This window comes from Acanthisitta chloris, unplaced genomic scaffold, assembly GCF_000695815.1.
Source record: "Acanthisitta chloris isolate BGI_N310 unplaced genomic scaffold, ASM69581v1 scaffold11747, whole genome shotgun sequence".
Lineage (NCBI taxonomy): Eukaryota > Metazoa > Chordata > Aves > Passeriformes > Acanthisittidae > Acanthisitta > Acanthisitta chloris.
In genome coordinates this window covers 47,831-61,339 of record NW_008684333.1, presented here as the reverse complement: position 1 = coordinate 61,339, position 13,509 = coordinate 47,831, and the positions used below count along the sequence as shown (strand labels likewise).

Below are 13,509 nucleotides of genomic sequence, written 5' to 3'. Positions count from 1 at the left end.
TCATAGTGGAGGAATTACTTATCTCTAAAATGTTCATTTAAATGGGACAAAACATCGCTTTTGCCCAAGGCCCTATATGTTTCACATACTTTACTTACATTTTCTACTAGCCTTGCCCCAGTAACTCCTGTATGTATTAGCCCTTTTCAAGCAAACTTGACAAAAATGTGTCTGAGGTGTTATGTCAAAAAACCACCCCAGTGATTAGACAGAGAAGAGGCATCTTGGTTGCTCTCAGCATTTCAAGGAATGCAGACAGAATTGTCTGTGGCTATTCTGTTTGGCAGAACCTGGTCTGTTAATCACTGTGCATGTGTTGATGAGCCCATGAGAGATGCAGGTTCAAACTGCTCACATCCTGTGGACATCATATGGAAGGCTGGGATTACTGCATTTGTTGGGTTTTAAGGAGGCGGAGGATAAGAAATGATACAAAGCAAGTTTCATCAGTTCCATCCAGTTTCATGGGGAGTTGTGTATATGCAACTGACATTGGAAACTTAATGTTATCGGCTATAAACATTTTAATACACTTTTGTTTTTCTTTTATGAACAGATAAAAGAAATTTGTCTGGATTAATACTGAAGTGAATGCATCTGAACTGAAGGAAACATTTTGAGGTTGCTCTCCTGACAGAAGTTGTGCAACAATGGCACACTGAGATTCCTGCCTGCACTTGTGGGAAGACTGTAACTGTATTTTTTATATTGCAGTTTATTGGCCCATAAAAGACAATGTAATAACAAAAGTAACAGAACGTTTATGCAATACTAGTGATTCCCCTCCCACTGGCTGGACATGAGTGATCAAAGGTCTTTGCAAGAAGATAAGCACAAAGTTAGCAGAACTTCCTCAAAGTTCAGGGAGTCTTCAAGAAGCATGCAATCGGATGATTATTTCGCTAGAAAACTTAAAGCCTTGAATGGTAGCATGGGTCCTCCTGTTCCTTCAAATGCATCTAGCAAAGCTGAAAATAATCAAACAAATGGTACACCAGCTGTGCCTAAAATGGGTGTTCGAGCAAGGGTGTCTGAATGGCCTCCTAAAAAGGACTGCTCTAAAGAACTGAGCAAAGCTGCTTGGGAAAACAGACCTCCAGGCAGTTACGAAGGTGTTGGCTCAGTACTTCCAAATGGACAAAATGACCAAAGTGATGGACAGCAAGAAGAGCTAGAATTGGAATTTACTGAGGGAAAATACTCAATTGGAGACCTTTTTGTTCATTCCCCTCAAAGGGGACTTCATCCCATAAGGCAAAGAAGCAACAGCGATGTGACAATAAGTGATATTGATGCTGAAGATGTGTTAGACCAAAATGCTGTAAACCCAAATACTGGAGCAGCTCTTCACAGAGAGTATGGTAGTACTTCTTCAATTGACAGGCAAGGCTTGTCTGGAGAAAATTTTTTTGCAATGCTAAGAGGATACAGAGTGGAAAATTTTGAACATAAACCCCTTGCTCCGTTTGGATTTTCTGAATTTTTCCACTGTGATCCTACGGTTTCTCCGAGTCTACATGCTGCTGCACAGATTTCCAGGGGAGAATTTGTCAGGATTTCTGGGTTGGATTATATGGATAGTGCCCTACTTCTTGGTCGAGACAGGGAGAAATCTTTCAAGAGGAGACTAAAATCAGAAGGGATAGAAACATCTCTGTTTAGAAAATTGCGAACAGTTAAAAGCGAGCATGAAACTTTTAAGTTTTCATCAGACCTGGATGATAGACTTGACCGAAATGTTCGTTCTTGGAACTGTCAGAAATGTTTTGCACATTATGATGTTCAGAGCGTTTTGTTTAACATAAATGAAGCAATGGCTACCAGAGTAAATGTAGGAAAAAGAAAAAATATAACCACTGGGGCTTCAGCTGCATCACAAACTCAGATGCCAGCAGGCCAGACGGGAAACTGTGAGTCTCCTTTGGGAAGCAAAGAGGACCTCAACTCAAAAGAGAATTTAGATGCTGATGAGGGTGATGGGAAAAGCAATGATTTAGTACTGAGTTGCCCTTACTTCAGGAACGAAACTGGTGGGGAAGGAGATAGACGGATTGCACTTTCTAGGGCAAATTCAGCATCTTTTTCTTCAGGGGAAAGTTGTTCTTTTGAGTCCTCTCTGAGTTCCCATTGCACAAATGCTGGTGTTTCAGTACTGGAAGTACCAAGAGAAAACCAGTCCATTCACAGAGAGAAAGTGAAGCGTTACATCATAGAACACATTGATCTTGGAGCATATTATTACCGCAAGTTCTTCTATGGAAAAGGTAAATTTTTATAATGCAACTGTTCTGCTATATCCATGCACTAGATTTAAATTGCTTAGTAAAGATTATTTTTTGTCTTCCTTCTTCGCTATAGAGAGACCTAAGTATTACAGAGGATCCTGAAACTATTTACTGAAATTAATCCTGTTATTCTTGCTCTCTCAGAGGGATATTCAACAACCAGTGGGTTATGTATAAAGTTATGCAATACCTGTGTGAGTTCATTAAGCGATTTAATGGAAGGTCATTTAAAATAGCATGTAAACTAACTTCTCTGAACTAAAGTTTCTCAATCAGCAGGAGAAAAAGACAACATTTATATCCAGTAAATGCACTGGAAATACTGATGCCCAGGGCAGAAATCATTATTTCCTGACTCCAAAATACAAGGTTTTATTATTGAAGCTTCTGATTCTCTTCTAAATTGTACTGTCTTCTAGTGTCTTTTGGGGCCTTTCATGCTGTGTGCACATATATATACTCCTTAAACAGAGAGCTTCTGATGCTATTTAGTATTTCACTTGGGAGAAGGATGTTCTACACCTTTCTCCTAGCCTTACAGCCTTTTCTTCTAGGATATGTTCACATTGCAAAAAAGGCCAGGATACTCTCCTCAGCAGACTGTTTCTGTTGGCTTGAATCATTATTCAGATAAACTGTTTCCCCTTTGTGGTCTTTGACTGTCTGTATTCAGTACTGCATTGTGCAGTGTGTATGTAGTCTCTGGTTTTGTGGGGAGAACCCCAAAATACCTGGTTTTGTTCCTTCTTTATTATGAAATACAGCTAGGTCTTTTTGCTGTTTGTTGTTGTTAAAAGAAAAGAAAAAGAAGTTTGCTTTTGGTTTTAAAAGACTGTTTATTACAGCCTGAGTCTTCCTGAAATAATATTTCCTCTGCTTTCTAACTATATTTGAACATCAGGAAATAAGCACTGTACTGTACTCCTTCCTCCTGTAACCCTTTACAGGGGACTCGAAAGAGGATCCACTGCAGTGGTTTTCACAGCACGATAGATTCCAAGAACATTTTAGCTCTAAAAACACTGTATTTAAATGGCAAGGAAGAAAATGGGGCTCTGTCATGAAAGAGGAAGAAAAAGACCCGCAGCTAACCAAGGAACAGGCAGTAAATTCAGAGTTTAAAATGGCTTTCAAGCTGGGCAGGTTGTAAAGTATAAAAAATGCAAAACTGTTGAGGAAGTACAGGAGAATGAAGGGAAACTTGTAACAAAAGGTTGGCATATTTTTTGAGGGACAGAGAAGAAAGGATTGGCATAGGCAGAAATTAAAGGAGGATCGTCGATGGACAGAGGTGGTGGGGTGGGGGAAAGACAAAGATTAAGTCAAATAAAAGAGTACTGGTTTGTGAAGTGCTTTTATCTTGCACAACTTACAAGCACTGAAGTGCGGAACCTTTTTTGTGAAGGAAGATCCTGTCAGAGAGATTAAAAAAGAAAATGCAAAAGGTAGACAAAACCACATTAAATAATACAGTATAACCAAGCCTAATGACCTTACGGGGAAAATTGATGTGAATGTAACTAGTTTTAATTAACTTCTGTTCTGAAATAGTATCAGAGTTTTAGCCCACATAGTATAATACTAGGAAACTTTAATGGGTACTAATTATTCCCTAGGTAGAGTTCTTCACAAGTAAATATGATGTGGTGCATTTAATAGCAGTAATAAACTCTAACCTTCTCACTTTTACAGTGATAGATAAGCCATGCTCTGTTGCACATTATCTTTCTGTAGAGCTATAACAGCTACACATGAGAAACCTGTTTTGGATGGCTCTTATGAGACAGATAGCAAGTCAGGACAAACATGCTGATGGAACTGAAGACTTAATTTTGAATATCTGTTATCTTAAGTGATCGAACACGTAAGGAATCTCCAGATTACTTCCAGCTGAACACAGTTATCACTTAAGCAAAATTTATTTTGGATAGAGGAACTAAACCAGGCATTTTGCATTGTCCCAGTCTTTCATATAAGTGACATTTATATGCATACTGAGTCTACTTTATGCTCTTCCATGACAGTGAGCTCTCCTAGCTGGTTGTTCGTTGAATTGTAGATTTAATACCACAATTGAATTCAGCAAAATAGTTGTGGAAGGATGAAATAAAAATACAGCAAACAATAGTCACTTGTACATAATGCCACCAATTTTCTTTGCCTGTAATAAAATACCTATGAAAAAGAAATAACTTTCTGAATAGTTGATTTAGCTCACAGTTTTATAATTGGCACTTGTCAGCATACAAGTTATATTTCTGTTTTAAGATGCATGGAAGAAACACCCTGGCATGTGTAGCACTAATTATTCCATTCCCTTTCAAGAAATATGAGATTTGGAATTCAGTGTGTTCTGAAATGAGCTGTAGTTTTTTACTGCATATTTATAAGCTTTGTAACTATTGTTAAAATCAAATCCACTGCAACTGATGTAAAATACGTTATGTTTATTGAAGATATCTTCTCAGTTTTCAGTTAAGGTTTGTAAAAGCTAGAATATATTATGTTATCTCATAGTTTTGATTATCATTGATTTGTCCTTTTCCCCTTGTGCAATTATCCTCATAATACCTCGAGACTTGATTGTTATGCCATACTTTTTATTGCTTTTTTCATGCCGCCATTTCTTAATGTTACTGTGTCTATCTGCTGATATGGAATTAAACAAATGTCCTAGAAGAAATGTACAAGCTTAGCAAGCTGTTGGTATTAGCTGAGTTTTGTACAAGGAAGACTTTTTTATTAGAAGAAAATTTGACAATTATGCTTCAAAATGAAAAAGTAAAAAAGCAAATATTTTAACATCTCTCTTTAAATGGCCAGAAAATAGCACTTACTTTCTTCTCTTCTCCCCAGTTCATACTTTTAAATCAGCATAAATACATTTAAATGAGCTTAATGAGTTTGTACTTTATGAAATTTAAAAAAAGGTGCCTTGAATTAAGAATGTTTTCCCCAAATCCCAGAATGTCAGTAGCCATTCTATTCTTTAATTTGCTTCAGCTTCTTTTACTTCCCATTCCTGAAACTGCTTTATCTATTTTATTTTTAATGCACATAAGTAGTGTCTTTGGTTTTGTGTCTTTCGTATTGTACAAGAAATTAGCTGATATCTGCCAAGCTTTTTTTTTTCTGCTCAATAACACTGCTGCCAAGAAATCTTGTAACTATGTAATACTCTTTTCTAGATTTACATCAAAATGGAAGGCTATAGAAACTCTAACGGAGAAGTTTACCTTTTGTCAAAGTCTGAATATGCAGCTGTGGGGAGTTTTTCTGTTGTTGAAAGTGTTTGACCACTGAATTTCTCTCTCTCTCTCTCTCTCTCTTCCTCTCTTTGTCTTGTCTGTAAAATCCTGTTTCACTTGGTAAATTTGCCCATTAAGGGTCAAAGTTTAAATTTAACACTGGGAAATCCATGAGGTATATAACATATCCATGCAAGGAGAATACTCAGACTGGCTAAGGAGTGTATTCAGTGAGCATGAGCAAGTAATTCGTGTCTCTGCCTCTTTGATTCCAAGTGTTCCTTCCAAAAAAAAGATGCTAGTTGTAACGTGCTGTTGCACATTTTCCTTCCACTGTAAAATAGATTGTAACCACCAACATACTTTATAGATACATTTTTGAAAAGCTACTGAAAACCTAATTTAAACTTGGTTTGAGAAATAAGACTGTCATTTGTGTAGAGATGACTTTATCTTTTTGTATTCATTCTGAGAGAATGGATAACTTCTTAGTGAAAGACATTTTGCAAAAACTTCTTCATGAATTTCTACAAATATATTGTGAAATAATTTTAAAGGAAGTGTCAAACTAGCTCAAAAGTGCTAGCAAAATGTTTTTGAATCCTGACAGTCTTTAAAGAGAAATTACTCTGTTAATTCATTGCTATTTAAAATGTAGGGTTATAGCATAAATTGGATTGGAAGGCATTTCTGGAGGTCATCCAGTCTAATTCCCTGTTTAAAGCTCCCTTTAGAGGTAGGTTCTGAATAGGTTGTCGTTTTAGCTTTTTACTGTCTCTAAGGTTGGAGATTTCACATGCTCTCCTAGTTCTCTGTTGGATTTTGCCCTCAATGAGGGGCTGCATCTTGTGATGGTTGCATTTTGTCCTTTTGTTGTGTACCTGTGAGAAGAGTCTGTTTCTCCTTTCTCTGTAACCCCCATCAGCTAGTAGGACCCTGCAGTTATTTCCCCCCTTAACCTGCCCTTCTCCAGCCTGCGCAAGTCTTTCTCCTTCAGCCTCTCCTCATCTGTTATATGCTCTAGACACCTAATTGTTTTGGTAGTTGTCTGCTGGCCTTGTCCCACTCTGTCCAAAACTGGACACTGCTCCTTGTGTAGCCTTGAAAGGGCCAAATAGAAAGGCATAATGTCTTCTTGGGAGCTGCTACTATGCTCTTGCTGGTGCAGCCCAGAGTGTGGTTACCCTTCACCTCTGCCTGGGGGTTCTGCTGGCTCCTGGGCAGCCTGGTGCTCACAAGTCCCCAGTCCCACAGAGCAGCTCCTGAGGCAGTTGGTTCCCAGCCTGTGCTGTTGTATGAGCTTATTCTGTTCCAGATACAGGTCTGTGTTGGTCTTCATAAGGATTTTGTCAGTCTATTTTTTCAGATTTTCAAAGTGAGAAGTTGCTTTAATGTGTCAGGTTGAAAACATCAGTGGTTTAGGAGTTGCTCCACATGAAGCTCAGCTGTCCCAGATCAGCAGCAGCTGCCTCCAGGGGAAGGGGAGAGTGGGAAGTGAAGCACAGACACTCTGCAGCTGTAGGACTCTACCTGAGTGGCTTTGCCTTTGCCTGATTTTGTAAAACAGGGCAGGCAATATTTGTGCATTTCAGTCTCTGTCCTGTGCACATTACTGATTTGTTAAAAGCCTGCTGGTTATTTCCCTTTGTTGCACACAGCTGCAGTCATAACCTCCAATACATGAACTGCTCTCTTTGAGGTTGGTCATGTACATAAATTTGAGGATGTACTCTATTCCAATTAAAATTAAAAATCCCCTATTAAACAGTAACAGCTCCACTATCAATTTTTGATAAACCTTTTAGTAACTGACTGCTAATTGTAATTCATATTACTGACCATGGTCCTTTAAGGCCAGCTGTCCAGCCAGTTTCTGTCTACCTTGTAATTTGCATGTCCAGACTATGTCTTTTCAGTTTAGCTACACAGATACTATGGGAGACTGTGTGAAAAGCATTGCTAAAGTACAAGTAGGTGACATTCATTGCTCCTTCCTCATCCATAAAGCCAGTCATGTCATTGTAGAAAACAACTGGATTGGTCATGCATGATTTACGTTTTTTAAATGTATGCAGGCTGTTTCCAAGCATCTTTTTGTTCTTCATGTGCCTGGAAATGTCTTCCGTGAGAATTTGTTCCTTAATCTCCCTGGGAACTAAGGTTCATGGTGACTGGTCTGTGTCTCCCCAGACCCTCTGTCTTGCCCTTTTTTAAAGGTGACTGTAACTATTCACTGTGACCTTTCAAAGGTGATAGAGAGTAGCCTTACGGTGGTACTGGCTCGTTCCCTCAACACACTGAGTGTGTCTAGTCTCCTTAAATGGTCTCTAATGTGATCTTTCTCTTCTGTCAGTCATGTTTTACTCTCCCAGACTGGACCAGTTGGTTCAAGGATGAATTTAACTATTCTGCAAGGACTGAAGAGTTAGTAGCCTCAGTTTTCACTTGTTGAGGCTGAGCTGCTGCTTTCAATGTAAAGCTTTAAATAAGAATTAAAATAAACTGAATGAGATGAAGGAAGATACATAGCACCTTATTTGTTTGAAGTCTGTTAGCTTTTACTGAATATTTGATGTAGATACAGGTTCTCCAAAGTAGTTTCTTACAGCACCAAGCAAAATGATTAATTTTGTAGTAAAAAAAAAGTTACTATTTCATAGTAGCAGCAGCTGCAGTAATTTATGTAATATGAGTGACCATTCTGCTTATCAAAATTAGCATTTTGTGATTTATGTAGTGATTGTACAGTTCAGAAGATCTCAAGTATTTTATTTGCAGATCTCAGCTCAATAATGTGGCTTTTTCTTGCATAAATTTTTTTGTGAAATTTGATCAGCATTTTCTAGGAGACTCATGCTTTACTATTCTCTTATCTCTTCATTCATTCTTGTGCAAAAGAACATCAGAACTACTTTGGAATAGATGAAAATCTTGGACCCGTAGCAGTCAGCATCCGGAGGGAAAAGGTTGAAGATGCTAAGGAAAAAGAAGGATCTCAGTTCAACTATCGTATAGTTTTCAGGACAAGTGAGGTAATGTTCATTCAGTAATTCTGCAAAGGAATGGAAAAGTTAACTTAGAGCTGCATACATGATTTATGGAAGGAATATTAGTATGTTCATAAAAATAATGGTCTTCAAAAGAATAGTTTGCTTGTGGTTGTTGTGGAAGGGCACATTTCATAACTTCTATTTCAAGTGATTTAATATCTCTTGCTAACTAATTTCTTCTGTATCATACCAACTACCTTTGATTTGTATGAAAACATAGTGTTATTATTGTAGCAAGCAACTGTAAATTTAGGTAATCCTTAGGACTATTGGATTTTAATTTGATTAGTATGCAGAGAAGTGTTAGCTAGACCTCCTGATATCACTGGGCCCATGTGCTTTTGCAAACAGGTGCAAAACCAGAAATACACAATTATTTTGTTTAGTCTAGTTTTTCCTTTTCTAGCCAAAAAAAGGGATGTCCATGTATATATGCCTGGAGAGGTGATTCAGGTGACTCATTTCTAAGAAATTGCTCTTTTTTCCAAATGTAATGAAGACAAAGCAGCATGGATTAAAAAATAGGTGATTGGGTTAAATGAAGGTGCATTATCTGTAGCTCACCTAGTCACATTTGACTAAAGTGTTTGCTAGGGTAGTATAGCATTAAAATTAACCATTTTTAGTTTTCCTGCTTTTTTTAAATATTCCCCTCCCCCCCAAAAAGTAATATTCTTAGGAATTAGAATAAATTAATAAGATGCTTAATGAATTTCTTTAAGCAAAAAATATATTTGTCACTGAGACAGTAAAAGCTTGTCTCCTGTCTAAAAGTTATTTGGTAATCTTTTTACTGGTTAAAAAAAATTAAAATGGGGATTTTTTTTTCTTGCCATTCTTTTTTCCATGCTTTTGCTAGAGCCTGAAGTTTATAACTTTTAAGAGTCATTGTAGTAGTAGAGAAAAAAATGGTTTTTTTTGTGTTTTATCTTTACTACAGCTCACTACCCTGAGAGGAGCAATTTTAGAAGATGCTATACCATCCACTGCTCGGCATGGCACGGCAAGAGGTCTGCCTCTCAAAGAGGTGCTAGAGTATGTAATACCAGAGCTGAGCATTCAGTGCCTGAGACAGGCTTCCAACTCTCCCAAAGTCCCTGAACAACTGCTTAAGCTGGATGAACAAGGGGTATGTAACACATGATTTTTTTGGTTTCAGGACTATTCATTAGATAAATTCAATAAAAAATTATTGAATATTTTGCAGGCAGTGTTAGTAAACATGGATCTGTAATGCAAAGCATTTGCTTCCCTTTTTTACAGGTTTTTAGAGGTTTTAGAGATACTTGTATATTTTCACTGACAGAATGTGGTTTACTTTTCTAAGCAAATTGGTGTTTGCACTTTAATGTGTACAAATGTTGAACACAAATGAAAATGCATCTAACGTTTTCTTAATATTGTGTATAGGTAAGGAGGCAAAAGCATATAATGTCTTAGAAGTCTCTACATCTACAAAGTTTGCTTGTTTTTTACAAAAACATTTTATGATTAACTTGATATAGTCTTATTAGAATAGAATGCTTCTGGGTTCACACATCTGAAATTGTGATTGAGAGTAATGAATTAACTGCACGGCAGTGAAATATTTGTATGGCTTAAATTTTGTGAGAATATAGTGAGGTTTATTGGGTTCAATAAAGTGAAGCTGCTTCATTCAAAGCTACTGATTAAATTTAAAATTTCCTGAATATTTTGTGAAGGACAAGCTTATGATTGTATTTAAATGAATTTTTAAACCCAGGTTTTTAAGGAGTGTTTGTATAAATTGAAGATTTCATTTTCTAGGCAAAAGTCAGTATCTGTCTCTTGAAGTCCAGTGAGATGATGGAACCAGTTGATTATGGTGGTGGTGTGATTAATTTTTTAATGCTAATTCAGTTTTGAATGTAGTGATTACATCTAACATTGGTGGTGTCTACCAGAATTCTTCTGTTTTTTCTTGTGGCTGTAACAGCCAAGTACGTGTGGTCAGAGGAAGATGATTGGTTTTTTGGATAGATTGTTAAGCTAGTTTTTGGATGTTTATTTTGGTACTTTTATTTACTCTGGTCTTTGAGGAGGACTTTTAATTGAAAATTGATTTTGCCAAATGCCCTTATTTTCTCCTGTGTTTGTCAGTTCTTGTTGTAAAACAATAAAGGGAAATCAGAAGCACTCAATTCTGAATCCAAGAGTTCCCATAGTGAGGTTCTTCTCTCTTTGCTGTTTGAGCTCCAGAGTGAGTTTAGATGAATCAAATAAATAATATCCACTCTCAGAGAGGCAGTATGTTCTAGGCAGTGTAGGGTATGACTGCATTTGACCTGACCTGATTATTTCCCACACTCACTAAAATTAGAAATGGAGATTGTCCACTGAACTGACCAAAGTGATTCTTTAATCATCAAATCTTCATTTGAGAAACAGCAGTACATAGCACCTCTTTGTATTTTGTGAGATCAGTTGTGAAAATTCAATCCTGTTGTGAAATGGGCTGTCAGCTGGCAAAATGTAATATTAATGTATCTTACGTGCTGCTTATTGCGAGGTAATTACTTGAACATAGGCAGAAAGCTGTGCAAAGAACTGGCATGAGATCCGTTTTCTGTGTTACTCCTCTTATGTACTTGATGCTTTCAGTTTATGAAGCAAGTAAATACAAAGAGAGTTGTGCTTAGCAACTAAAAGTGATGACTGGCTGAAATGTCATGAATTTAAAAACCCGAATTATGATCTAGAAGATTAATATTGTCACCGCTGTAATATTTATTTTGTGTAATGGTATAATAAATGTTTGCATAGTTCCTTAGCAGACTGAAGACTGCTTTGGTGTTTTGATCTCATTTTCTGCCTGTTTCATAGTTTTCTGTGAAATATAATATGGATTATGGAGGAAATGTGTGGCTAAACATTGTCTCTAAAAATGACAGTAGAAACTAGATGTAAACTGGGTGGTTGACCGAATTTGAATATATAAAGAACCTGCATTTTCCCAATTTATTTTGGCTTATGATGAGCAGCATTAAATCTGCCTGTAAATTTACAAGAAAAGTCAACTGTTTAACTAAAACTGTAGTTGGGTTTTTCTAACCTTTCTCCAGTTCCCCCCTGATTACCCTTTCCAATTTTTGCCAATTTTTTTTATTGTGTATATGCTTTTTGGCTCCCTCACATCCCTCTAGGAATGTTCACTTCTCTCTAGACCAAAGGATGAGGCTTAAAAAAAGAACAAAAAAATTAGAAGCTTTGATTGTAGTGATACTTAGTGGCTGTTGAGTGTCTAATCTCTTGAGATTCCTTGCCAGAAAGAGATTTAAAATCTTCACATGGTGCAAGTCAACAAATTGTTGTTACATGATAAAGGGTCTATACAAAAAGATGACAAGATGTCAGGATTCAATACTGAGGGATTCTGACTACAACACAGTCATTTTGAGTCAAGGAGGACTGCTCTGCACCTTTAATAGATATCATATACCCTGGCAGCTAAATGAGTTTAGAAATTCTTTTGTGATGTCACATTATGAAATTGTTCTCAGTATTACATTAAATGTAAAATTTTTGATTTGGAAATAATGAAATCAGAACTATGTCTGCAGTTATTTACTGAAAAAGACATGAATAAGCATGTGGTACCATTTCAAAACTGGCAGACTTTATCAGTTTTAAATGTTTTGATAGTTCTTCATGCCAGTTAAATGCACCGTGTAAGAAGAACCTGCCAAAGATGATTTAGTTGCTTCTTTCTTAGGCATTGACATTCTAAATGTCCTTTGATTTCTGCTTCTGCACAATCCCCATGGTCTTGGCTCTAGTCTTCTAATTTCAAAGTTGTCAGTGGTCCTAGCACACGGGTAGGAGGTTCAGATTACTGGAAATCAGCTTGCAGCTGCAGCCTTGTTTAGCAATAGTGGTATTGACAGAATCGACTTTGTACAAAATTGTCTAGTATTTACAGTACTTGTCCATGAAGTGAAATCCTGGAATTAATTCTTGTCTTGGGCTGGTGAGTTTCAGATCCTCATCCTCAATATCTCTTAACACAATGTTTAAACCATGAGATAGTAGGTTATTTTTTAAGATAGAGGTGTACTTCACTCTGGTATGGAATTATATTGATATTCACGAACAAATTCAGGAATGACTGGTGTGACTAGAATGAATTTTTCACTCAGATACCTCTTTACTGTTAGTTCTTGTCCCTGTTATGGGTGGCTCAATTAGCTATTTACTTCTCTACTCCTCAATTCTATTGTGAAATCAGTTTAAATACCTTGTGGTTTAAGTTTAAACTATTTGACACAGAGGTGGGATAGAAGTGACAGTGTGGTCACAATCATTTTCAGTCTCTGCAGGGACGTGTCAAGTAACAGCACTGCTTCCTGTAATCTCTTGTTTATATGACTAGTTGTCTTTCCGTTTCCTCCACGAATTGTTCATGTTGGCTTTCTGCTGAAGAAAATAGTCACCAGTGTACAGTCTGGAACTTTTTGTTAAATACCTAAACTCTCTCTGAGCAGTGCTTCAAAATGGGGATCAAACAAGGATACACTCTGGATGGATAGCATCTAATGCCAGTCAAAAGGAAATGACCAGAGCAAACCAGTGTCTTAACAATGCTTTGCTCCAGAGTTCATTGATATGACTCAGGGACCTTCTGCAGTGCATCTGTAATGCAGAAGCTCCTCTTATTACAGATGGTCATCCCTCCCATTCCACATCAAACTTTGGCCCAGCTCCTAGTTCTTCTGTGTTCTATGCTGCCTAGGCAAAACCTTATTGCAACAATGTTCGTCATTCCTGTCCTTCCTATGCCTGTTCTTTGCTTCTAATTGCTCTATGGTCAATGGTGTTTTGCCAGAGTATGTTCCACAAGGGCTCACCCCTACATAAAGCAGTTACCAAAGGGAGAGGCTGTATTGAGGCTCACCAGAGAGAGGAGGG

The 13,509-nt window shown here is 37.2% G+C and overlaps 1 protein-coding gene across 1 annotated transcript in view; it reads left to right on the top strand.

Annotated features, from left to right (window-relative positions):
- Window positions 1–641: 641 nt before the first annotated feature.
- Window positions 642–13,509, top strand: part of SIPA1L2 (signal-induced proliferation-associated 1 like 2) — a gene marked incomplete at its 3' end in the record, with an annotated part of 58,984 nt that continues 46,116 nt past the window's right edge. The window contains exons 1-3 of the mRNA XM_009079296.1: window positions 642–2,264; window positions 8,432–8,565; window positions 9,524–9,712. Of these exons, the coding sequence (XP_009077544.1) occupies window positions 800–2,264; window positions 8,432–8,565; window positions 9,524–9,712 (1,788 nt within the window). The remainder of the gene's footprint in view (window positions 2,265–8,431; window positions 8,566–9,523; window positions 9,713–13,509) is intronic.